Source organism: Schistocerca gregaria, chromosome 3 (genome assembly GCF_023897955.1).
Source record: "Schistocerca gregaria isolate iqSchGreg1 chromosome 3, iqSchGreg1.2, whole genome shotgun sequence".
Classification (NCBI taxonomy): domain Eukaryota; kingdom Metazoa; phylum Arthropoda; class Insecta; order Orthoptera; family Acrididae; genus Schistocerca; species Schistocerca gregaria.
The window spans coordinates 437,846,113-437,873,987 of record NC_064922.1 but is presented as its reverse complement, the minus strand read 5'-3'; the positions used below and the strand labels follow the sequence as shown (position 1 = coordinate 437,873,987).

General features: G+C 40.2%; 1 protein-coding gene across 1 annotated transcript in view; it reads right to left on the bottom strand.

The window, feature by feature from the left end:
- Positions 1-27,875, bottom strand: part of LOC126354622 (abasic site processing protein HMCES-like) — a 99,872-nt gene that overhangs the window by 39,612 nt on the left and 32,385 nt on the right. The window contains exons 6-7 of the mRNA XM_050004386.1: positions 27,366-27,511; positions 21,385-21,912 (exon numbers count right to left, since the gene is read on the bottom strand). Of these exons, the coding sequence (XP_049860343.1) occupies positions 21,385-21,912; positions 27,366-27,511 (674 nt within the window). The remainder of the gene's footprint in view (positions 1-21,384; positions 21,913-27,365; positions 27,512-27,875) is intronic.

Genomic DNA, 27,875 nt, shown 5'->3' with positions numbered 1-27,875 from the left:
TTCATCTGAACCTGCTTACTGTAGTCCTCCAATACTAAATTAATGACTCCTTGATGTCTCAGAATGTGGCCTATTAACTAAACCCCTTTTAGTCAAGTTGTGCCACAAATTTCTTTTCCCCCAGTTCTATTAAATACTTTCTCCTTACTTACAAAACCTACTCATCCAATCTTCACCATTCTTCTGTATCATCACATTTCAAAAGCTTCTATTCTCTTCTTATATGAACTGCTTATCGTCTATGTTTCAATTCCACACATGACTATACATAAATACCTTTAGGAAAGACTTCCTAACACTTTAATTTATTACACGTTAACAAATTTCTCTTTTTCAGATTACTAACTACAAACAGTCTGCATTTTACATTCTTTTCTTCTTCATCAATCATAATTTATTTTGCTGCCCAAATAGCAAAACTTGTCTACTACTTTTAGTGTGTCATCTCCTACTGTGTTTCCCTTAGGTTTGCCCAATTTAATTCGACTACATCCATTACCCATGTTTTATCGTTGTTGACGTTTACTCACGTAAAAAACTGCATAAAGCTCAGGCTAGGAATCAAGAGCAACGTACGGCAAAGCATGTTACTTAGCATTATCTAGTTAATTTTAACAACTACTTAACAACCTAGATCATCGGAATCCTTCCTCTTGAAACTGATTTTCTGAACTGTGCAGGCGAGAGCGGACTTAAACACGTCCATCTTTCCTACAGCCCCCCAGCCTCAGCACATAGCCCTGTCTCCACTGCAACCTATTTCCAACTAATTTCACTTCATACTCTTGCGGGCACACAAACTTATACGTGATATCGGTATTTCTCTACAGCATCCCAGTTCACCTGTACTGTTCTGCATCCCGTATTATTTTCTAAGTGGGCTCCAATCTTGTCACCTACACACTCCTGGATAGGCAGCAGCTGCTTGCCCCATATGCAAATACAAATTTCAACATCCATACGATATTTCCTAAGCCCTACTTTATTATTGTTCTCTCACCAGTCCATACCTCTTCAATGTAAATAAATTGAATCAAAACAGCAAAACCTAAGCAAGCTAGGGCTCTAAACAATGTTAGTTTCTCTATGAGCCCACCACCTTCCACTCACTCGAGCCAAAAGCATTGCTGTCTTTAATCAGCTGAAGAGGGCCAGTGGCAGGGGGAAGGGTAGGAGTGGCATTGTTTGTTACCAGTACCAAGAATATCTCTGTTATTAAACTCAATTGCTACCTACCAGTCTTTTCTATGCTCCTGTCTGTTGCTCTATGCCTTACATATTTAATGAGCAAAATTAAGCTTCAACAACATGATCGCAGTTATAATTTATGGTGGAGCAAATAAAAAATAAATCTGGGTACATACACTATTACTGGCTGTAATGTATGTGCCAAAAACTATATGACGTTTACAACTAGTAAGACTTTGAGCAGCATATTTTCTGGAAATCAACTTTCAGTATACTTTTTTTAATGAGCTACGCAAAAGTTTTTAAACAGATGAGGACCAGATAAAAATCATAGGATGGAGTGTAATGTTAACATATCTGTCAGCTTAGCACTACAAGAAATGTGGCTTCATGGAAAATATCTGAATGTTGGGTCTTAACTTACAACAATGGAAATTTCTGGCTGGAACAATATATAAAACAAAAGAAATGAAACCACTCACACACAGCTAACTGACGTGTGGTGCACAAAGACACTCAACAGAATACATTACTTAAACTAGCTTTAGAGCTCTTATTCTTTCTTTAGCAAAAGTACACACATTCTCATACACAACCGCATAGACATCCAAATACTTGTACTGGCAGTTGCAGCGAGACTGACTGTCGATTATAGATTTGTGAGGGCAGTTGGTTGGGTAGATACCGGTGGGCAGGTAGTAGGGAACAACTATGTGGCGAGGAGGCGACAGTGAGATAGGTCTTTTGACAGACAAATCAGCTGCTGCACAAGATGAAAGGAGGTCAGAGGGTGGAACATATAAGGAAAGGAGAAAGATGGGGGGGGGGGGGGGGGAGGGAGGAAAGCAGACTAGGGTTGGATAGAGGGGGGGGGGGAGGGAAGAGAAAGAGAAAGAGAGAGAGAGAGAGAGAGAGAGAGAGAGAGAGAGAGAGAGAGAGAATATATGGCCGCACGGGGGAGTGGGGGGGAGGCGGAATTGTGGCAAGGAGGTGGGAACGTGATTAGAGGAGGTTTAGACCACGAGGGTTGGGAGAGGACAGGATATGCTGTAGAGACAATTTCCACCTGTTTAATCCGAAAAAGCTAGTGCTGGAAGGGAGTATCCAAATGGCTCTTGTAGTGAAGTGGTTGTTGAAATGATGTGTGTTGTTGTGCACAGCATTTTCGGCCACTCAGTCAAGTTTGCAGTTTGCCACAATCTCGTGGTGGCCATTCAAGTGAAATGACAGTTGGTTGTCATACACGGAATGCCCACAGCAACTGCAGCATAGCTAATATATAACATTACTACTTTCACAAGTGGCCTTGCATTTTATAGGATAGAAAATGCATGTGACTGGACTGCAGTAGAAGATGGTGGGTTGGTGTATGGGACAGGTCTTGCTCAGGGGTCAACCAGGATTGGGAGCAGGTTCAGAGTAGGGATGGGCAAGGCTATTCCATGGGTTGGGCAGGTGGCGTAACACACACTTTGGGTGATGTGGGTACTGAAGTATAACATGAAATAATGTGTTCTATTACCCTCTTAGGCCATGAAAGGTGCTCGTGAAAGTAGACAATGTATTTTAGATAGTTTGTAGGTAACAAACACACAATTGTGCATGGTTTATGTAGATAGGTGTAGAAATGATCAACTAAGCATGGACACAGGACACTGGCAAGGCGCGATGACGAGTGTCTCCACCTCCTGTGAAGAGACTGCTTACGCTTTGGCATGATGGCTGGTGGTGTTATGGATGGCAGAGAGAAAGGGGTACTGCCTAGAATGTCAATGCCTGAGAAAACAACTGAAATATTTAAAATCGAATATGTAATTTGACTCAATGTGTTCTTTGAGGCAGTGTCATAAGATTCACTATACACACTGCTGGAAAAAAAATTATTATTACACCCTTTTAGAAGTCTTCAAATCACCCAAGATTTATTATGCAACAGTGCATATGGACTACATCAAATGACTACATTTACAGATCAATAGCACAAGCAGTTCCGAGACACCAGATACTGACTCGTGATGAAACATATTAGTATGTAGTGTAGCCTCCACGGATGGCAGGGCAGGCACTGACTGGCATCTAGTCTATTGTAAAGGGTGCAGTGTTTAAATCCAGACAAATTTCAAATTGAATTTCCAGCCTTATCGCAGTTCTATTGGACGTCGCGATTGGTGTCCTTGAAAGCCATAGGCATCAAGTAAACAGTCAAAACCTCAAAATGGCTGAGATTCTCTGGGTAAGTACAGAGTACAACTGAAGAGCTGCACTTATCGAATGCATTTGTACTGGACATTTGCCCACTGATGCAGTTAGATTCTTCGGGTACCTGAGATCAACTGTTTATGATACTGTGACAAAGTATAACACTTTGGAGAAGTCTGGGGAAGATTCTGCTAACCCATCAAGTAAACCTCATTGGATGAAGCGTGAGTCACAAACTGTGGCAGTCATCGAAAGGCTCAGGCACTGATATCTGAGGACCTGGGCAATCGCTGAGGAAATTGGCATCACTATTGAACATCATTGAGCGAACAATGCTTTAGATGGCAGAGGAGGACCTCATAGGAGCCGTTTAATCTGAAACTGGCTCTCGGATAATGCTGGCATGTTCTGGGCAAAGGAGTTATGGCCCCCGAACTGCCGGATTTCAACCCCCTTGACTACTATGTTTGGAGTGTAGTCGAAAGAGTTACCTGTAAGAAAAGGCACCCTAACGTCACATTTCTATGCACTGCTATCGAAGCAGCATTCATGTCGACAGCGCTGTTTTCAAGAGTGCGTGTGATTGTTTCAGGACAAGACTGCAGGCGGTAATTGCGGTTGAAGGGTGTTACATCGATTAATGTTACTCTTGAAAGATATTACTACTTATATATAAAGCATTTTCATTTTTCTCTGTATTAATAAATTTACTTTTTAAAAAAGTTTCATTTGTTCTGATTTAAGTGACACATGCTGTGCAGCTGGTGAATACTGTCCTGGGATACATTATTCCACACCTTCCTGACCTGCTGAAGTAACAAGTCAGAGGAGTCACTTCTTGTCCCATCATATCCCACACATGCTCAATTGGAGACAAGTCCAGAGAGTCTGCTGCCCAAGGAAAAGGCATATTGAGTCTCACAGGCAGTGTGTGCACAAACATTATCCTGTTGGAACAATGCATCATCTTCCTGGTGCAAGAATGGCAAAAGAATGGGTCTGACAACATTCTGTAGGTACTGGTTAGCGTTCTCTGCAGAAACACCAAATGAAAACAAGATAGCTGTAACTTATGGCACCCCAGACCACAAGGCCTGGGGTATGTCATGTGTCAGACTAATGCACTCTACAAGACAGCACTCACCAGGTCAAAGGCTTACACGCACATGACCACAACTTTCATGCAGCCAGAATCTGCTTTCATCGCTGAAGACCATGGCACACCATTCCTTCTTCCAACTGATCCTCTGTCAGCATCAGTCAAGCCATGCATGTTGATGCTGTGATGTGAATGGAAGACAGGATAAAAGTGTGCTTGCCCGTTGTCCACACCTGTTTTGCCAGCAGTTTCTGTTGACACATCTGAGGCCACAAGCCCTCTTATCCGTACTGTGGTAGCTGTACGATATGCCACTGCTTTCCATACAATACGACAACCCTGGCATGTGTGTGTGCTTACAACAAAGGCTTTCACGGCCAGATGTTTCAGCTGCTGAGAATTCTTCCGGGTTGTATGGCCATGGTCCATGGAACTCATCTATCCCTGGTGTTTAGTCCAAGGCTACGTTGGTCATCTTCGAAGCTGCTCCTGGTTGTGCTGAGTCTTGCCGCCAGACGAGTCAGACGTTGAAGAGCAGCCTAAATACCATTGAAAGTGGGTGTGGTCTGGATTTCACATGATAGTAGTGATAAACCTTGTCAAAAATAAAATGTAACTATCGATCATACTACATCAAAGATAAAAAATTCTCATCGATTCTGCAGCGCCACTACACATATATCTCTGAGTTTCATAGCTTCTTCTTTTCTGTTAAAACTATCCCCATGTTTATATATTTCATTGGCTTCTCTATATATCCGTGGATAACAGTTCGTCAGAGTACACAAAACTTCAGTTTCCAAAAATTTCAATATGTGGTCACATGACTGAAGAGCATGTTCTGCCATGGCTGACTTGTCTGTTTTCTCTAGTCGGCGAACACTTTTATGGTCCTTCAACTGTGTATTCACACTTCTCTTTGTAGTTCCAATGTAGACCTTACCACACGAATACGGAATGTTGTACACACCATTTGCAAACCGAGAGGGGGCGTTTATTCTTAACGGAACAAAGTGCTTGGCGTATTTTCTTACTTGATCTGAAAATCGGTTGAATGTTATGTTTCCTTAAAATCTTGACGATTTGATCCGTTACTTTTTTGATGAAGGGTAGAGAAACCGTGTTCTTCCATCGCTGTGTTCTATCGTTGTCCTTAGGTCTCCTGTTATTTGATCGCAAAACTCTTATTTATTTCCTTACTAGGGCACCCATTCTTCTCAAAAATTTTGCGATCAAATAACAGGAGGCCTAAGGACAACGACAGAACACAGTGATGGAAGAACACGGTTTCTCTACCCTTCACAAAAAAAGTAATGGATCAAATCACCAAGATTTTAAGGAAAAGTAACATTCGACTGATTTTCAGACCAAGTAAGAAAATAGGCCAAGCACTTTGTTCCGTTAAGGATAAATGTCTACCTCAGTCTACAAGTGGTGTATACAAGATTCAGTGTTCGTGTGGTAAGGTCTACATTGGGACTACAAAGAGAAGTGTGAATACACGGTTGAAGGACCATAGAAGTGTTTGCCAACTAGGGAAAACAGATAAGTCAGCCATGGCAGAACATGCTCTTCAGTCAGGTGATCACATTGTGAAATTTTTGGAAACTGAAGTTTTATGTACTATGACGAACTATTATCCACGGATATATAAAGAAATCATCCAAATATATAAACATGGGGATAGTTTTAACAGAAAAGAAGAATCCATGAAACTCAGAGATATATGTACAGCGGCACTACAGAAACGATGAGAATTTTTTATCTTTGATGTAGTATGATCGATAGTTACATTTTATTTTTGACAAGGTTTATCTCTTCTACCATGTGAAAGCCAGACCACGCCCACTTTACATGGAATTTAGGCCGCTCTTCGACGTCCAACTCATCAGTCGGCAAGACTCAGCACAATCAGGAGCACCTCCGAAGATGTCCAATGTAGCCTTGGACAAAACGTCCGGGATAGAAGAGTTTCATGGACCACGACCATATAACCTGGAAGAATTCTCAGCATCCAGAACCTTGTATACGGGTGAGAAAATGTTCACATGACCACTTATACCAACATTGATACAGCATGTCCAAATTGTGTGGCAATTCTCCTTGAAAGACCATCCTGCCATGTGGAAGGCCATAATTCGATCCATTCCAAACTAGCTCATTTGGCTGTAGGAAATACAAGTGCAGCTATTTGGTATGGATGCCTACTTGCTTCACACATCTGCATCACACCAAGCCTTCTGGCTATGAGCATTCCCTACTAAAGAGTAGGCACACATGGTGCTCTGGTAGCTGTGCCACTATGTTATCTGTAGGTGGATGCTGTTGAAACCATTACCAGTACATCTACTTTCCCCAGGTGGATCAAAATGGACCTCATCTTTCCAAGGGTACTAATTTTTTTTTTTTTCCAGCCATGTATGTTGCTGGAATTAATTTGAGATCTTTTCATTGAAATCTGTAGTGGTTTCATTTGAGCACCAAGATACAGAAGAGTTCTTTCAAAAGACAGTTTCATAACACTCTGTAGTTAGTTGATGAATTCAAACTCTGTCATAACAACTGCACACAGCATCAGTATTTTCCACAACTTAAAAAACACGTCTTTTGGCACCCTGAGTTAAGAACATGGATAGGAGGTGTTATATAAAGAGAGCTTCAACAGAAAATAAGAAGAAATTTTACAAAGTAATGGAAAAATATATGATGTTGCCTATAGCAACTGAAATAAACAACAAAGAAGGTACAAGCAAACAAACCTGTAATGTCTTCTAATGTAAGTGTGATACCCAAGAAAAAGTTATTTCATCATCTAATGAAAACCACATAAGCACATTTGCAACAAAGAAAACCAGTTGACCATAGCAACCCAGTCGACAAACGGAATTGTTTTCATGCTTGAGTAATTTCTCAGTGTGTAAGTATGAAGAAACATTCCTGCGACGAAATGGAAGATTCTAGCATGCTGTTTTTGAGCCTGCAAGTTCAGCCTCTACTTCCGGCAGTATTGGCAACGGAATATAACTTTGAATTAATATATGAATTAATTATTAAGCTATACATACATGTTACAGGTGGACAAGAGAGGTGTCTCCACATGCGGTGTTCTTGCCATGAGAAAGACCACCCAGTGTCCCCTAGTAACAGTGCCACTGACCTCTCACTACGACAGCCAAGGAGTCACAGAACAGTTCCTAGTCAAGGCCACCCTCAAGAACAATCATGATCATCAAGGGATTTTCAATAACTAAATCAGTTTTATTATCTGACCTATGTCAAATATACGACTGATACTGTATGCATACAAGAAACCCAACATGGTATGAACAACTGTTGACCCAGAACTGATCACATGAGACTAGTTATAGTGGGGCTCCACTCAAAGTACAGAAGTATAATATTCTGCAAACCAAGCCTAGTGATAAAATCCGCTTGTGTAACATGTGTGACGACATCAAAAACCTAACTGTGGAACTCAACAAGTGCACTGTAACTTCTCTTGTTGCCAAGTTTGTTTTCTGATCCCCAGGAAATCACTCAACCACAAAAACAGAGTCATTATCAGCAATTTCAACAGCCACCATATTGATTGGGGATACAGTGCAGGTAACAATGATGGACTTTAAGTTGAACTGTTGGCAGAGTACAGCAACTCAGTCTAATCCATGTCCCACAGCAACCGAAGACATTCTATTGCCTCTATAGTCAACATAATCCTCTTTAGAGAATTCAGCAACTGTATATGAACAGATATGTAATATAATTCTCATTTATTGTTTTGTCTCAATTGCACACTTTTTTAATTCAGTTACATGTTTCGATCACCCTGTATCATCTTCACATCTAATAATTGCATAAGCAGCCCATCCTGTCTACTCAGAACAACATATCACTGTACTCTGACAAGTTGTTCTGTGTAGACAAGGAGAGTTGTGATGCAATTATTTAGCTATGAAGATGATTCAGAGTGACAAACATGTACTTGAACTGAACAAGTGTGTAACTAAGACGGAACAATAAATGAGAATTAGCTTAAAATATCTACATTCTACAGCAGGCGATGAAAGAAGAGTTACAACTCTTTTCTCCTTTTTGTGATCTGCACCATCAGTCAAATAACATAATATGGTTCTCCAAGCAATATCTTCCACACAATGCAAACCAGTCATGTGCGTCACTCAAAACTTTTTACAACCTCAAGCAGAACACTTCAGATGCAGATTCAATTTTAAAAATGCCAAGCAGAATGTCTTCACCAAAAAAGTTGAAAAAGTGTGAACACAGGTACCAATTTAAATGACTATGATGCATTCAAAGGGCTCTTGCTTAAATCTCTGTGTCAGAGTATCCCAAGTGGTTGCAGAACCAGCTACACACCAGGATTACAAGATGACGACAAGCAGCTATATGCCGATTATTGTCACAGCTTTGAGGCAGACCTTTCTGCAATGTAATGAGGGAGTTAGGTGAGACACTAATGCAGAGAGTAGGTTCTACTCGCAGAGCTGAGTGGTGCAAGTTGATGGCAGACCTCGACTTTACTCACAAACAATATGAAAAGGCAAGGTCTAAATAAAGAAATTATCCAACAACCCTCAAAAACCTGTACAATTTAGCAATTTCACTGAAAAGGAAATCACCCATCAACTTCTACTTAATGGGAAGTGTAGCAAAAAGACTACTGGTAAGGTAACACATGATATAAAATCAGAAATTGACAGCATCAGTTGCCTCATCACAACAGAAGAAATCATTAGTGGTATCCAAGTTCTGAAAGATGGCAAAGCTGCTGGGGTACACAATGTACATGTATAAGAGCTAAAACTCCTTGGAAAAAGAGGTACTGACTGGCTCTGCCAAATGTTCAGCAACTGTCTGGAAAGATTCAACATACGAAAGCTCTGGAGACAAGCTCATGTTGTCGCTCTGATCAAATTTGGAAAACCACCAGACAACCTGAAAAATTTTCAACTAACTTTGCCATCCATTAAATGTACCTGAATGAATTATTTTAGCCTATCTCACCCCACTCACAGAAGATAAGTTCATTAGAGAATGAGTTGGCTTCTGACCCAGGCAGTCTTGCACAGAGCAGGTATTAAATCTTACCCAGCATATCGAGGACAGCTTCGAGGAAGGCCGTGTCACTGGTGTTGCCTTTGCTCAGCTGGAGTGCAGCCTATGACATGGTAAACATCAGAAAACGTCTCAACAACGGTTACAACACATCAAAGAGAGGGAGGAGACCATGAATAAAAGAAAAGTGCTTACAAGTACATTGTTGTTTTTTGTTCTCGTGTTTCAACGACTGGTTTGATGCAGCTACTCTATTCTGTGCAAGCCTCTTGATCTCCGAATAGCTGCTCTACATTTTTCTCAGTCTGCCTACTGTGTTCATCTCTTGGTCGCCTTCTACAATTTTTAGTTCCCACACTCCTCACCAATACTAAACTGGTGATTCCTTGGTTTCTCCTATCAGCTGATCCCTTCTTTTGATCATGTTGTAGCACAAATATTTTGTCTTCCCAATTCTACTCAGTACCTCCTCATTAGTCACATGATTGATGGATCTAATCTTCAACATTCTTCTGTAGCACCTCATATCAAAAGCTTCTATTCTCTATCTGTCGAAATTATTTATTGTCCATGTTTCACTTCCTTACATGGCTACACTCTAGACAAATACCTTCAGAGAAGACACTCTAATGTGTAAATGTGTATTTGATGTTAACAAATTTCTCTTCTTCAGAAATACTTTTCTTGTCATTGCCAGTCTACATCTTATATCTCCGCTACTTCGGCCAAAGTGTCTCAATTCTTAATCTAATTGCCTTAGCATCATCTGATTTAAATCGACTACATTCCATTATCCTTGTTTTGCTGCTGCTGGTGTTCATCTTATATCTTAATCCTCCTTTCAAAACACTGTCCATTCCGTTCAGCTGCTCTTCCAAGTCTTTCGCTGTCTCTGACAGAATCACAATGTCATCGGCAAACTTTAAAGTTTTTATTTCTTCTCCCTCAACTTTAAGATCTACTCCTAATTCTTATTTGGTTTTCTTTACAGCATGTTCAATGTACAAACCGAAGAATGACAGGGATGGGCTACAACCCTGCCTTATTCCCTCTCAAATACTGCTGCCTTTTCATGCTCTTCGATTCTTGTAACTGCCGTCTGGTTTCTGTACAAGTCGCAAATAGCCCTTTACCCCCTGTATTTTACCCCCACTTCCTACAGAATTTCAAAGGGACAATTCCAGTTAACATTGCCAAAAGCTTTCTCTAAGTCTACAAATGCTATTAACATAGGTTTGTCTTTCCTTAACCTATCTTCTACGCTAAGTCGTAGGGTCAGTACTGCTTCATGGCTTCATGTGTTCCTACATTTCTCTAGAATCCAAACTGATCTTCACCGAGGTCAGCCTATATCAGCTTTTGTATTCTTTTGTAATGAATTTGTGTTAGCATTTTGCAACCATGACTTACTGAACTGATAGTTCAGTAGTTCTCACATCTGTTGGCAACTGTTTCTTTGGAGTTGGAATTACTAGGCCTACATTCTTCTGTAAGTCTGAATGTACTTCACCTGTCTCATATATCTTGCACACCAGATGGAAGAGTTTTGTCATGGCTGGCTCTCTCAAGGCTATCAGTAATTCTGACAGAATGTCATCTACACCTGGGGTTTGTTTTGACTTAGATACTTCAGAGTTCTGTCAAATTCTTCTCACAGTATCATATCTCCCCTTCAAGTTTGTGTACTTTGTGCAGACCCTCTACATATGCCTTCCACCTTTCAGTTTTCCCTTCTTCACTTAAGACAGGTTTTGCATGTGAGCACTTGATATTCATGTAGCTGCTTCTCTTTCCCCTAAGAACACACTATTTTTCCTATAGGTGGTATCTCTCTTTCTCCTAGTGACACTGCTTCTAAAACTTTACACTTGTCCTCCAGTAATTCCGGCTTAGCCATTTTGCATTTCCTGTTAATCTCATTTTTTAAACTTGTGTATTCCCTTTTGCCTCCTTCATTCCTTGCATTTTTTAATTTTTTCCTTTCATCAATTACATTCAATATCTCATGTTAGCCAAGGATTTCTACTATGCCTTGTCATTTTACTTGTTTAATCCTCTGCTGCCTTCACTAGTTCATCTCTTAAAGCTACCCCTCCGTCTTCTACTGCATGCCTTTCCCCTGTTCTAGTCACCTGTCGCCGAATGCTCCCTCTGCAATTTCTTCATTTTTATACTACAGTTTTTAAATAATGAACTGTGATCAGAGTCCACATCTGCCCCTTGAAATGTCTTACAATTTAAAATCTGGTTCCTAAATCTCTGTGTCTAACCTTTACATGATCAATCTGAAACCCTTCTGGTGTCTCCAGGCCTCTTCCATGTATATAACCTTCTTTTATTACTCTTTAACCAACTTCGAGGTTTGCCAATGAAATTGTAATTCTGTCAGAGGCAGCAAAGGACCTGGAAGAGCAGCTGGACGGAATGGATAGTGTCTTGAAGGGCAGATATGAGATAGACATCAACCTAAGCAAAACGAGGATAATGGAATTTAGTCAAATAATATAAGATGATGCTGAGGGAACTAGATTAGGAAATGAGACTCTTAAATAGTATATGAGTTTTGCTATTTGGGCAGCAAAGTAATGATGATGGTCGACGTAGAGAGGATATGAAATGTAGACTGGCAATGGCAAGGAAAGTTTTTCTGACGAAGAGAAATTTGTTGACATTGAGTTAAGATTCAAGTGTAAGGAAGTCTTTTCTGAAAGTACTTGTAAGGAGTGTAGACATGTGTGGAAGTGAAACATGTACGATAAATACTTTAGACAAGAAGAGAACAGAAGCTTTCGAAATGTGGTGCTACAGAATAATGCTGAAGATTAGATGGGTAAAGGAGAGGGTACTTAATAAAATTGGGGAGAAGAGGAATTTGTGGCACAACTTAACTAGAAGGGATCAGTTGGTAGGACACATTCTGAGGCATCAAGGGATCATCAATTAGATATTGGACGGAAGCGCAGAGGGTAAAAATCGTAGAGGAGGACCAAGGCATGAATACACTAAACAGATTCAGAAACATATAGGTTGCAGTAGTTACTCTGAGATGAAGAAGATTGAACAGGGTAGAGTAGCATGGAGAGCTGCATTAAACCAGTCTCTGGACTGAAGACTACTACTACTACTACTACTACTACTACTACTACTACTACTACTACTACTACTACAACAACCCCACCCCATAAAAATTCTACCAGGCATCTTCCTCTTTCGTTCCTCTGGCCCAGTCCATACTACTACTTTTCCTTCTCTTCCTTCACCTACTACCAAATTCCAGCCCCCATTAAAATACAACTTTTGTCTTCTTTAACTATTTATGTACACATGATAAAAATGTGGCAAATAATAATTCCTCAGGTATTTCCTGAAGACTGGCAGCAGCCTTTTCAGTAGTTGCAGGTGCAACAGTCTGGATGACTGACTGGTATGAACTTATAACATCAACCAAAACAGCTAGCTGTGCTGGTACTGTGAACAGCTGAAAGGAAGGAGAAACTATAGCCATAATTTCTTCTGAGGGCAGCAGCTCTACTGTATGGCAAAAACGATGATGGCATCCTCTTTGGCAAAAATTTCCAGAGGTAAAATAGTCTCCCATTTGGATCTCCATTAGGGACTACTCATGAGGATGTAGTCATCTGGAGAAACTAAACTGGCATTCTATGGACTGGAGTGTGGAACCTTAGATCCTTTAACTGGGAAGGTAGGTTAGAAAATTTAAAAAGGGAAATGAATAGGTTGAAGTGGGAATTATTGAAGTTTGGTGGCAGGAGGAACAAAACTTTTGGTCAGGTGAATATACGGTTATAAAAACAGTCAAATAGGGGTAATACAAGAGTGGGTTTAATAATGAATAAGAAAACAGGAATGTGGTATACAACTATGAGCAGCATAGTGAACACATTACTGTAGCCTAGATAGACACTAAGCCCATGCCTACCTCAATAGGACAAATTAATATGGCAGCAAGTACATAAGAATGCAAATACAAAATGCACCGAATATTGGGATGATGCAACGATTGATGGCATTGGCAATTCTGCACGTTTGCTTATCAGCTGTCTTAACAAATGACGTTAGAAATCACTCTAAAAGAACTCCCATTAGCTACAGGGAAGTTTGCTAGTCTATGAAAGGTTTATATAGACATAAGAAAAAAAGCAATTACTTCTCACATATTTTTTGCTACAGTGAAAGGGCTAAAGAGCAATTAAGTAAAGGTTTTGTACTTTATGATTATTAAAAGGAATTAAGAAGGAAATGAATAGCTAACTAACAAATGCAGACTGCTTTTGATCTTGCACCAGTGAAGACTGTATGATGCAAGATCATAAGCAGTCTGCACTGGAACATAATGGCATAGGCTATTCATTATAAGTAACCAAAACATCTTCCTTTAATAATTTGCTTACATCACATAAAAGTGTTGTGAAGCACAATTGCACTTAAAAATACATTGTCTCTTATCTTGTTTTGGCTACAGAGCACCACCAGCCCCAAGAAATTTCATCAATTTGGGAAACAAAAGGTGGAAACTAACATAAAATGTAGACTAGTCACCTGAAAGTGAACCTGTCTGTTCGAAACCAGTAATACCGCTGTTTAAATAAATAAATAGCATTGTAAAAAGTGGCTGGTTGTTATCTTTTATGTAAAAGTCAACCTATATATTGTACACAACCACAGGCTCAAAATGTCCATTTTCATCAAAGAAACAGCATTAAGAAATGTTCTTTACGGGATTTAGGAAGCCAAGTTTTCATATATATACACATGATATTGATCCTGATAACTGAAAAGAAACTTAGAAAATCGAAGAGAGCGACCACTTTATTTCCACCCGATTTTAAAAAGTAAGTGGTTTATAGCTCTGTTAATATTATTTTAATACAACCAAATATCATAATCCAATAACATCTCATAGGTTCTGACTGAACAAATTCTCAATGATAAGCGTATGAACGCAAAGGGCTAGGATGAAATACGTTAATAATGTATGTGATATGGTGTGGTGAAGTGAATAAAGAATGTACAACAAAGAAGGAGTCAGGAAACAAATTTGTGATAGTTGGGTAAAGTCATTATGCTACAGCAAAAGCTTCTGGAGGAAGAGTTATAAGAATAAGGATACTAAGTTGTGCATACCATCTCAAAGACTTAAGATGGGTGGACATAATTTTATGTAGGTTTTCAAGAGTGAAGGATAGGTGGACTGCAGAAACAGGATGGTGTTATCTGTGGTCAGGTGCATCTGTGGATGAACAGCCTATGCCTTATAATGATTGTGGGAGGGTGAAAGGGTAGGTGAACCCAAAGGAAAGGGTAACCAAAGCCTTGGTTAGGTGCGCCCATGTAAGAAATTACCTGTACTGTTCTATTAGTTTTTATCTTTTATTATTATTTTTTTTTTTTTTGTATAGTGGTAAGGAAAGGGACACCTGTGTCACGAAGATGACAATGTTGGTTAGTTTACTCCTTAAGGTAAAATAAAACTTATTCCTGTTTCTACCTAAATAAATTCGAGAAACTAGTAACATTAAATAGCATGTTTTAAAGAGAGCACAAAGCTAATTACCTTGGGGCAAAGCAAATGAAATCATGGTTCAGCCTGATGCGATAATAGATTGTTTTTACATATACAACAAACCCTGGATGAAATAAATATCTATTAGCATGTTGAACTAGGCATGTTAAGAAGGAAATTAGAAACAAGACTCTCTGTACCTTAATGAATTGAGAATGTGTGCTAAATACTTATATAAAATGGAAAGACAAGCTATAAGACTTAACCCTGATGAACTGAAATGTTAGTGAGTGAAAATGACTCAACTGAGAAACACACTCACCCATTTATTAAAAACAAATATTCCAAGACTTACCAAGCGGGAAAGCGCCGGCAGACAGGCACATGAACAAAACACACAAACACACACACAGAATTACTAGCTTTCGCAACCGATGGTTGCTTCTTCAGGAAGGAGAGGGAAAGACGAAAGGATGTGGGTTTTAAGGGGAGGGTAAGGAGTCATTCCAATCCCGGGAGCGGAAAGACTTCCCTTAGGGGAAAAAAAAGGACAGGTGTACACTCGCGCGCGCGCACACACACGCACGCACGCACACACACGCACGCACACACACACACACACACACAATCCATCCGCAATATATATATATATATATATATATACATTAAAAACAAAGATTCCAAGACTTACCAAGCGGGAAAGCGCCGGCAGACAGGCACATGAACAAAACACACAAACACACACACAGAATTACGAGCTTTCGCAACTGGCAGTTGCTTCGTCAGGAAAGAGGGAAGGAGAGGGAAAAATGAAAGGATGTGGGTTTTAAGGGAGAGGGTAAGGAGTCATTCCAATCCCGGGAGCGGAAAGACTTCCCTTAGGGGAAAAAAAGGACAGGTGTACACTCGCGCACACACACACACACACACACACACACACACACACACACACACACACACACACACATATCCATCCGCACATACACAGACACCAATAGACATATTTAAAGGCAAAGAGTCACACTCACCCATTTGATATATAGTGTACACCTGTCCTTTTTTTCCCCTAAGGGAAGTCTTTCCGCTCCCGGGATTGGAATGACTCCCTACCCTCTCCCTTAAAACCCACATCCTTTCCTTTTTCCCTCTCCTTCCCTCTTTCCTGACGAAGCAACTGCCAGTAGCGAAAGCTTGTAATTCTGTGTGTGTGTTTGTGTGTTTTGTTCATGTGCCTGTCTGCCGGCGCTTTCCCACTTGGTAAGTCTTGGAATCTTTGTTTTTAATATATATATATATATATATAGGGAAAGCGCCGGCAGAGGTCTGTGTATGTGCGGATGTGTGTGTGTGTGTGTGTGTGTGTGTGTGTGTGTGTGTGTGTGTGTGTGTGTGTGTGTGTGTGTGTGTGTGCGAGTGTACACCTGTCCTTTTTTTCCCCTAAGGGAAGTCTTTCCGCTCCCGGGATTGGAATGACTCCTTACCCTCTCCCTTAAAACCCACATCCTTTCATTTTTCCCTCTCCTTCCCTCTTTCCTGACGAAGCAACTGCCAGTTGCGAAAGCTTGTAATTCTGTGTGTGTGTTTGTGTGTTTTGTTCATGTGCCTGTCTGCCGGCGCTTTCCCACTTGGTAAGTCTTGGAATCTTTGTTTTTAATATATATATAATACCCTCCATAAGTTAGGAAACATACTGCATATTACAACAGAGCAAGATGAGGGTGATCTACACAAGTTATTGGTTAGAATACAGAATAGCACTCACAAATAATGAATTTACTGTATTGTAAAGATAATTACTGTACATATATGTACATACTAGTACTACTCAAACTGACTACCTGGCTGAGCAGTTCAACTAATCACACCATGTGGTGCCAGCAAATGGCACAAATGTGTTGCAGAAGTACACAGTTTGTAGTTCTGTCCAGTTCTAGTTCAATTTGTATGAGGGTTGGACACACTGCAAAAGGAATTGAAAACGGCCCTAGAGTGGCAGATTCCATATGATTCATGGATAAAGAAGCTATACAGTCTGTCAAATGTCAAAGAAATTGAAGATTTCCATGAGCAGGAGTTATCAATACCATGCACTGGCATTGAGATACGGGCTCCTATGATGACTGTCCGTGAGCTGGCTGCTGAACTAAACACAAATACACCAGTGAGCCAATAGTGAGATGGTGCCTAGCAGAAAACAGCCTCCAGGATTATGTAGCAGCAACAAAATCATTGTTGTGCCCTGTCAACATGAAGAAAAGGGTTCAGTGGGCTACGACACACTAAGAGCGGACAGTAGGGGTTTGGAAGAGAGTCATATTCACTGATAAAGACAAGTTTGAACATTTGGAATAAATACCATCAACCTGTACACCACTTACCCCATTAATGCTTGAATCTTCACTGGATTATTCCATTAAAGCATGGAAGAGGTTCTGTGATGGTATGGGGATTATTTGGAGGGAATAAAGTTGGAGCTTTGGTGAAAGTAGATGGAAAAATGAACCAAAAGGATTACCATGCCATCCTCTAGTGACATGCGAATACATCTGATTTGTGTCAGATTGGAAAAGGGCTTGTTTTACAACAAGACAATGTCCTGAAATGCACATCTAGCTTGTGTCAGAATTGTGTGAAGTCTGCAGAGGTTCAGAAAACTTTGAAAAACTTGGAATGACCTCCCCAGTCCTCTGATTGTAACCCAATTGAACTACCATGGCACGAGTTGGAATGAGGATCTGAAAAATGTGATTCATGTGGGACATACTTTAAAGTCCTGAAGCAATAACAGAGACTAGTTTCAAGGCAAAATTTACCCATTAGATGCTGAGAATACACAAGTCAGTGATTAAAGCAAAGGGTGGCTATTTTGAAGAATCTAAAACATAACACTTGCATTTACCTGTGTATTGTTTGAGCTTAATAAACATTTAGAAGACAATAAAATGCAATTTTATAATGCATTTCCTTTCCACTGTCCATAATTACTTGGTGTTTCAAGCTTATTGGAGATAGTGTGTTGTAAAACGACGTTTTTTCTTATGAGAGTTTAAGTTGAAGAACGACCTTTTGATGAAACCTGCAGATTGGAAAATGATTGTAATTACTTACATTAGTTGAGCTTCACAAAATCTTTAGCCTAAGTGGAGGAACCTGAAGTGTGACATGAGTATCTGGTATAACATGTGCCACCATTATCATCTTAGGCCAATGAAAGATGCTCGTGAAAGTAGAAAATGTATTTCAGGTAATTAGTAGGCAGCGAACACACAACTGTGTGTGCTTTACTGAGTGGAAGTAACCAGCAGGTCCACAACTTCAAGAAAATACAAATGGCAATGGTCAAGATTTAAAAAGGTGATTCTTATTACAACAGATCAATTGTGAAGTGAGAACTTAATTGGAACCTGTAGGATTTTGAGTAGGGTACCCCCCCCCCCCCCCCCCTCTCAAGGCACAACTAGTGGCAGTCAAAGCACTGGTTGAGGAAGTGGTTGAGTTTTTCAAGGTCTGGGTGATAATGGATGATCAGAGGAGTGCTGGTCACAGGGCTCCCACAAGTTTCCCCAAGCGAAATTCCCTGACATTTATCCGATTTCTAGACAAGTTTTAGCATTTTACCCTGACAAATTTTGATATATCAAGGGTACATAAAGACATAAGTTAACAGAAAACTTCAAGGATTTCTGTATTTCTAAATGTGTGAGCAAAAATCTTAAGTACTAACACCAACATCTTTTGTAATACTGTTTTTAGTTGGAGAAAGCAAGCCAAGTGGTATATATGTTTCATTAAGAGCACTGATGTTGTTTTATTTCAATAAAATGAAACATATTTGGTGAAAAATTTAAAATACCTTCACTGGTTTCAAAAAACCTAAAAAAAAAGCCTTTTGAAAGAAGTGTATGACAGGGAAGAGTTGTGTAAACCAACACTACAGGTGACTGCCAATAAAATGTTGGTTCTACCAGGTTTGTTATTGTCAGTTATTACCCACTGTGGTATGTCTATTATTTTACAGGAACTGTATGGTTTTTCTTTCAAGACATGCATGAGCACATAGTGTACAAACTGCCAGTGACTGCCACAATTTTCTTCTCTTTATTGTCCATACTTTCTAACGTATAAACTACTTCTGAAGTGCCACAATGTAGTACAATAAATAAAATGTCTATAAAATGCTGCACTGTACTATGTATAAGGGGTGTTCAAAAAGAAATGAGCCAGAAGCATAATTACAGAAACCAGTACCTGTACGTTAGAAGTATTGAGCTGGCTGTTGAGACACTTGTCCCATTGTGACACAAGGCGGTGAATGGCTGTCTTATAAAATTCCAGGTGTTGCGATGTTAACCAGTTCTGCATGTACAGATGGACGTCGTCGTCTGTGGTAAATCATTTGCCCCTCAAAGCCTTTTTAAGGGACCCAAAATGGAATAGTCACAGGGAGAGACGTCCGGACTGTATGGAGGGGGCCGAGAATCTCCTATTTAAATTTCGGCAGGAGTGCCGCAACTGTGGAGCAGAATGAAGCCACAGGTGAGATTGCCTGGTAGTTTTGATTTGATTGTCTGGTGAAGGGTAGTCAAGGTTTGAGAGTAATGCTGGGCATTCACTGTTGTCCCATGCTACAGGAAGTGAACCAGAAGGGGGCCATCTTGGTTCCCTTAAAAAGGCTCTGAGGGGCAAACAATTCATTTTGGATGATGACATCCAGCTGTGCGGAACTGGTTATCATCACAGCCCTGAGAATTTTATGAGACAGCCATTCACCGCCTTCTGTCATAGTGGGACAAGTGTCTCAACAGCCAGGTTCAATACTTCTAACATACAGGTACTGGTTTCTGTAATTATGCCCCTGGTTCGTTTCTTTTTGAACGTCGCTTACACTTGCAGTGACAAAGTTTCAATTTCTGAAATCCATTGCCTGTGGCCTCTGGACTGCTGAGGAGCACTGCAGTCCTGGGTCAATAGATAAACCATGAAAGTACACCACATTACACCACCCACAAGGAGACCTGGTCTGCAGACAGATCAGTGAGGCTAGATCCAGGGAGAGCCTGCACTTTAGTGGGGAACGATGGCCTGTGATTTTGGCTAGCCATGGAAGTCCACTCCTGAGGGTAGCTATTCGTGTGTCACAGACACCATGTTGATGAAGTCAGACTGCAGTGATCAATCCATGCTACAGATGACTTGCGCAAATACTCTGAGAATCAATACTAATGAGGATAGGTAGCAAAGCACTGTAAAGATGATTGCCGAGTCACAGACAGGGACATAGAAAAGACAATCATGCTCTGAAAAATATTTAGCCACAGCCTTTGTCAAAAAATGAGAGCACACACACATTCACACTATCACTCAGACAACTCGTGCACACTACTGTCTTCTGCCACTGCATCAACAGTCTCTGAGAATCAGATTAAAAACTCTCCCCACACCTCCCTGTCCCTCGTCAGCAGCTGCTAGGCTAGCAGCAAGAAGTGGTGGCAGCACTGACTGCAAGCTGAGGGCAGTGGTAGAAAGGGGAGAAGCAGTAAGAATGAGGGAGCAGGGAAGTGGTGCATGTACTAGGTTGCGGCCAGCCAGCAACTATGCACGACATTTCAGTACACAAACCATTTCATTTACGGAGACAAAAACCAGATTTTTCCAGTGTTTTTTCAACTTTCCCTGAGACATATGAAATTCCCTGATTTAGAGAACTTGGGGCAACCCCGGATGAGTGGTTGGTTAATAACTTGACTGGTGTTAGAGAAGGAGGTGGCATGGGAGCTCAGTTTGTGGGTAAGCTGTATAGGACACTGGTTGTCAATAAAGGCTGTGGTAAGGTTATCGATATATTTTGACAGCTCCTGTTTTCCACTGCAGATGTGACGTTCATGGGTGCTAAGGCTGTACGGAAGATACTTATTGAAACAGAAAGGGTGACAGCTGTCAAAGTGAAGCTGCTGTTGATGCTTGGTGCACTTGATATTGAACAAATTGATTTTGATATTGAACAGATTTATTTGTGGCCTCTCACACCATCCTGCTATGCCTCCTGTCCTCGTGAATCCTTCCCTGCGTCCTTCCCACTTCCATCTACCCATGCAATTGCCCTCAATAATTGATAACTGTCAATCTTGCCATGCATGCTCGTTTGAGCATATGGGTGCCTGTGTGGTCCTGTGTGAGAATGTGTGTACTCTTGCTAGAGAAACAGCAAGAGCTTGAAAGCTAGTGTGAATACTGTATTCTCTTGAGTGCTGCTATGTGCCACACAGCAGACAAATTAAAACTATGTTAAAAACCTTACCCAGCAACATCTGCCCTTTCTTCATCACCACTACTGGCAGCAACATCTGATTCCGGCTCCATTTTAACTGAGTTTTCTTCTTCCTCTTCTTCTATCTCATCATCTTCCTCATCATCATCGTCATCGTCATCTTCTTCATCATCCATTACTTCATCATCATCTTCGTCATCATCATCGTCATCATTTTCTTCATCATCAACTGCTTCCTCATCTTCATCTTCCTCCTCTTCAGCAACTTCATCTTCATCTTCTTCTATGTCATCATCCTCATCCTCCTCTTCTTCATCTTCCATTTCCTCCTCCTCTTCCTGTTCTCGCATAACGACGTCTTGTTGCTGCTGAACCTGAAGTTGTGGGCGTCGTTGCTCCTGCTGTTGCTGCTGCTGCTGCTGTTCTGCTACTTTGACTCGCTTGGCATCCTCATTCACTTCTGTGACCATAGCATTTTCCTCGGGTCTTTTCAAGGAACCATACTTCTGCTTTAACCAAGATTCCATTAAGGCAGCACTCGCACCTAGTTTAGGGCGACTGAAACATACATAACCCACACTGTATAATATAAAATAGAACACAGACACCACCAAATTTAAAATGTTGTGGATTACAAGTCAATAAATGAAAACTTAATGATGGATTCATTACTTGCTTACCTGTCCTGGGTAGTTCATATACAGAAAGTGAATGCTTAAGAATACTTAGTAACAGGCTTTTCCCCATAATGATTATATATTCAAGTACACTAGATTATCAGCTCTGCAAAACGCACATCCATTATTTTCTCTATAAATGAAACATTTGGTTTGCGTAATGGATTGTCATGAACAACATCTGCATTCTGATATCTGCCATCCCTTCTGCACCAAAAAGTCACTTATACAGTATATAGTGTGGACACTGCTGGACAGCACTTATGCAGTGATTGAGCTATCCTCTGCCCCCTACACTGGAGGTATTACTAACCCGTAATTCTACTTATTCTACTTTCCTTAATATCCAGAAGCCCCACATCAACCTCCACCCCTGCCCACTCGTCATCCAGCATGCACATCCTGTTCCTCAGTTTCCCTGTTCATCTTAATCTCGTACTCTATGTCGTCACAACTCTATGTTGTCACATTGTCAGCACAAAACTCTCTGTCTGTAACCAGGAAGAGCTCACAGGTGCCACAGTCCTATCTTGGACATCTGCTGCCTTCACCTCCCATCAGCCATCCTTCCCTAACCCTCCTCCTCATCCCCCATATCCTTTTTCCTCTCACCAACTACACCTGACACAAACCCTCACCACAGTCAAACTATGTAGACAACCAGGACAATGTAGTTGTTCTGGTGTGTGTGTGTGTGTGTGTGTGTGTGTGTGTGTGTGTGTGTGTGTGTTTCAGGGGCACGGAGGGGGAGTGGGGCGATGTCACATACTCTACAGCTCTGAAAACCCATTGACCCAAAAGCTAGAATGTCCTAAATCTTTTTTATGTGCCCTTCAATTACTGAGGGAGTAGTATATTCATATATTGACGACTGATGAGATGTGTTTGTGGGAGATGGATGAGGAAGGAAACAGGTCATGTCCTTTCCACAGAAACGATCCTGACATTTGCCTTAAGACATTCACAAAATCTCGAGAAAACTAAATTTTGAAGGCTGGTAGGGGAGTTTGAGTCACTGTCCTGAATGAGAGTCCAGTATCTCTGCTCATTTAGAGAATATCATCTCAGTAACCATTTTACCAGAACACCTTTTACACCGGCTGAAATCGTGACGGTCCCCCATAGAATTAAAGGCATAGGGGAATTATCTGAGAGATAGAAGGATTTATGGAATAATCTCTTCTTGGTCTCCTTAATAAGTTTGTGGCATCTGGCCGAACTACTCAAAATGCTAAGAGGTTCTCTGCAGTTGGACTGATTCAAATCCATAAAGTGTAATTCATTTTCTTCCAATTGTAGCAAACTATGCCTTCTTCCACCATTATACAGTGCAATATCCCACCTGTCCCAGCTGGAACGTAACGTAATTCATTGTTTCAATGTGGTGTTATTGTAGATTTTTCTTGTTTACCTTCTTTGCCATCAATTAGAGACTCACTTGAGCAAAATGAATCTCTGTCGTCAGGCCACTTTCACTTGTTACAAATGAAAGAAAGTAGATTACTTTCTCTCATATGGTAGTTATGGTGTTGAGTGCACACAGACTGAAGAGTTGCTCACTTGTGTATTTGTTTGAGTTACAAATAAACATAAGTATTATTATTTGCATTGCCTGCGTAATTTCAACCACCTTCACTTATCATTCAATCCAATTATATGTTCAAGTATTTCAACAGCAGCCAGCTCAGCAGACAAGAAAGCAAAAAAGAATGGAAGAAAGAGAAAATTTTTATATTAGAGCCAGTGGCCTCTGTAGCCGTCCTCAAGGATTTCAAATACATACACAAGTGATGTAATGGATCATATCTGTAATATGATCCAACCACCTGGATACTGTGCCTACTATCCATTTAGCATTGCACAATCTACTGAATGCACTAAGACTGGGATGTTGTCACTAGAGTGATAATTGTTGGATACTCTACAAAAGGCAGTGTCAAAGAAGGGAAACAAAACAGTGGGAAACAAATGGTGGAAAACTATCCTGTACCAGTGGTTTAGAGCATGCACTGATTCATGTTCAAAATGCATAGCTCTTTTTTCAGTATTAGGCTGTCATTTCTATCACAGTGGCGTGCAGTGGCAGAGGTCCATGAATGGTCTAGGAATTTGGAGGAAGTGGGTGTCTGATAAGGCTGTTGAGAACCTCCTGGCCTAGGGCTTTACAAGATGACAGTCACTAGCTTATAAGGCACAAGCACTGTAACAGTAACTGCTTGCAAGATGGAGAAGAAGAGGCAAGGAGGTGTGTATGTCTCTGATAAATATGACTCCTCCCCTGAACACTTCCCCACGAGTTCATCTTTGTTGGGCCTACAAACCCTTTGCACAAAGGCATCACATTGTTAACTCCTGCTTTTATTATTAAGGAATCTGAAATTTCATTTAAAAACTCGGCTCCTGTCACTGCGTCACACCGTGCATGTTTAAGTGGTCCCCTTGTGTTTTTCTTTTATTCATTAAATTACCATTTTATGCTATCCAGGACATTCCAATGAACTTAAAATCACTATCCGTTTTGCATTTAGGGTACCAATTATACAGATGAGCTATTTCTATTAAGTACAAAGACTTCAGCAGAGAACAATAGTGCAGTGGGGTGTGTACCAACTACTGTGGGTAACTGACTAGAATTATCCAACCCAAAAGTGTCTGCTGGCTATAAACACAGTACAAGGTGTTTCGAAAAGAACTTTAAAACTTTAAAAATTCACATAAAATTTTTGAATGAAGATATAAGAGATGGATTTAGAGTTACTTTGTAGGGAAACACACAGAGATTTTTTAAACCTTAAACTAAAGATGTAGTATGTGGCTTCCATTGGTTATCATGCACACATCCCATTGGAAGACAATTTCTTCCCAAGTTTGCTGTAGCATTACAGATGTAAATTGCTCAGTGGTGGCATAAATTCTTGCTGTGAGTTCAGATAGAGAAGCCGGCATAGGAGGTTCAAACATGATATCCTTGATAAATCCCCCCCCCCCAAAAAAAAAGAAAGCAAACGTCGAGTGGCGTCAAGTCTGGGGAACAAAGAGGCCATGCAACTGGCACATCATGGCCAAGCCATTGACCTGAAGAGCGGTCAATGAGAAAATACCGGACGTCAGCCAGGTAGTGGGGTGGTGCACCATCTTGCATTGAGTAAACATTTCGTTCTTGGTCATCCACATCGATCTGTGGTATCAAAAATTGTTGTAACATATCCAGGTACACTATCCTGTTAACGGTTGTCTCGCGGGGGGGAGGGGGGGGGGGGCTGTACACTTTGTTCTTACTCAATGCAGCAAAAACGTTCAGTTTAGGGCTATCATGAACATGTTGCAATGTTTGATCCTACAGTTATTTGTGTTAACCTTGCCACTTAAGTGAAAAGCTGATTTTGTCCAAGAAATGTTCATCCTCATGTAATTTATTCAACATATCTGCACAAAAGTTCTTGCGAGCAATTTTATCAGTGTCTTCTGTACGGTTTCAAATGCAAACAGTTTCTCAACACATACCAAACACTTGTATATAAGATTTGCAGTATGTGAGATGCACAATGGATGATCGATTTAGTGGGGCTGTTGGCAAAACGTCTCACTCGCTCAATGACGTCGTCAGATGAGCTTTGATGACCCAATGATTTATCATGTCTTACTGAGCACCCTGTTTCTACAAAACATTTATGCCACTCATACATTGTAGGAGAATCTTTAGCGTACTTGGAACAGAAATTACGCTAAACTGTTGTTGCTGGCTTTGATTCTTCAAACCAAAACACACAGCAAGCGTGCTCAGGTCCAGTGAAGGCAGCCACCTTTAACGCAACTGCCACTAGCGCTCCTTATGTTGCGATTCGGCAATAGCAAACTACATGATACAAAACTTTATGTATTTCCCTAAAAATTGACACAACAGTCACCTCTGTAGGTACTATGAATTAATTTATATGAATTTTCAAAGCTGTAAAGTTCTTTTTGAAACACCCTGTACCCTCTCTTTTCAAAGAAGGGAGTGTACAGTCCAGTTTTCTATCAATGGCATGATCATTAGCCTAAGCCATTTGTCAGTCAGACACAGAAGAGGAAATAATTAGCCACAGTCTGTTCACAGGAACCATCCTAGGGTACATTTTCAGTGGTACAGTTAAACTGGAAAATCTAATCCTGGATGGCTGGATGGGGGTTCATTCAAGTGTTCAATCCTCATGAACAATATCCAGTCTTTTAACATTTCATCACCTCACTGGGTTGTCTTTCTGGACACAACAGGAGGTGGGTAAATCAAGCTATGAATGTGTTCATTGGACAGCATTCTTAATTTGAAGTGAAATGACCTGTTTTAATAACGTGGAGTGCTCCACGTGGAGCCAGCTCTACAGTTTAATCGATATAGAATGTAAGAGGTACCCCATTAGACTCAAGAGTCCTTTTTTGCTAATGACTGGTTGGCTTTTGAGTTTACAGTTATCTGACAAGCTGTTCCACTGATGATTAAAAGTGCAAATGGGACCTGATCAACTCTCTAGGAACTCACGTGATACCACAAAAAGTACAGCTTAATTAAAAAATGAAAAACAAATGAACAGATGAATTTGATACAGTAAGTAACTACTATAATGCTCTATTTTATGATATCTTCTCATTATTTATTTACATTCAACATCTATCTATGTAATAATTATTTAAGCCTCTGTCCAATAATAATTCAAGTACAGTAAAAATAATTAAAAATAATAAATAGAGCTCTCCAATGGCTGCTGATTTTTTAGTGTTAATAAGTGCATAATATTAACATTCAGAATCAGTCCTGTACAAAAATAAAGACATGTTGACAGAGTTCCAAATGCATACATTAACAGTTTGACAAGTTTTAAGATGCACTATTGCAATGTACTCTTTCTAAGAAATAAAGAAGACTGCCATAACAGATAAGCAGAAGTTTAATATTAAATTCCTCTGATGCACACAGAGGTTTATGCGACTGTAATGTTATCTATAAAGTAACTGTAATTTCCCCACTCTATGTACCACTGAAGGCAGAAAAAAATGTGTATGGATAGTAACTTCACTTTCATGCATGAATTATTCCACTTATAAGTAGAAGTTTACCAACTAAGCTGTGTAAGGGGAAGTTATGCCTAAGTGAGGAGAATTCAGTTTCAGTCAACTCTTGGTGTGATATGACAATGAAAGTAAATAATTTTGAAAGTAAAATCCGATAAGCCTCAGATGCTACATAATTTAAGAGAACAAAGTTTGTACAGACAGCAACTCTCACTGTCAAGACTGACTTCCAAGCCTTATTAAATTATTGAAGTTCACAAACAAACACATGACTGCACTTACTTAGGATCAATAGGCTTCATGCACTCGTCATCTTTATTACGTGAATTATTCACAATATTTGATACAGGATGATAAGCAAGCAACTTTGGGGCTTTCAACAATGCCACAGCATCAATTGGCGCCTTTCCCGCTACATCGAGCCACATCTGTGTAAATATAAAATTTATGGTAAATTTTTCACAAAATTATGATCAACAGATACACTACAAAAAATATTTAAACAAGGGTTAGTAAAGAAACACAAAACAAATCATAGCAGATAATGAATACTGATATACACAAACAGACAGAACTCAATCATAACTAGTCGCAAACACATTCTGTAATAGTGGGTAGGAAGAATTGACAAGTTTTGGAGAGAGAGAGAGAGAGAGAGAGAGAGAGAGGAAAAAAAAGCATTGTAATTAATTGGGATATTTCTGCGGTTCTCAGAAATCCACCTGATAGTATGTTTAGCTTTGAAATTTATTTTCCCCAATGGACTGTATTGATGACTAATTCAAACCTGAC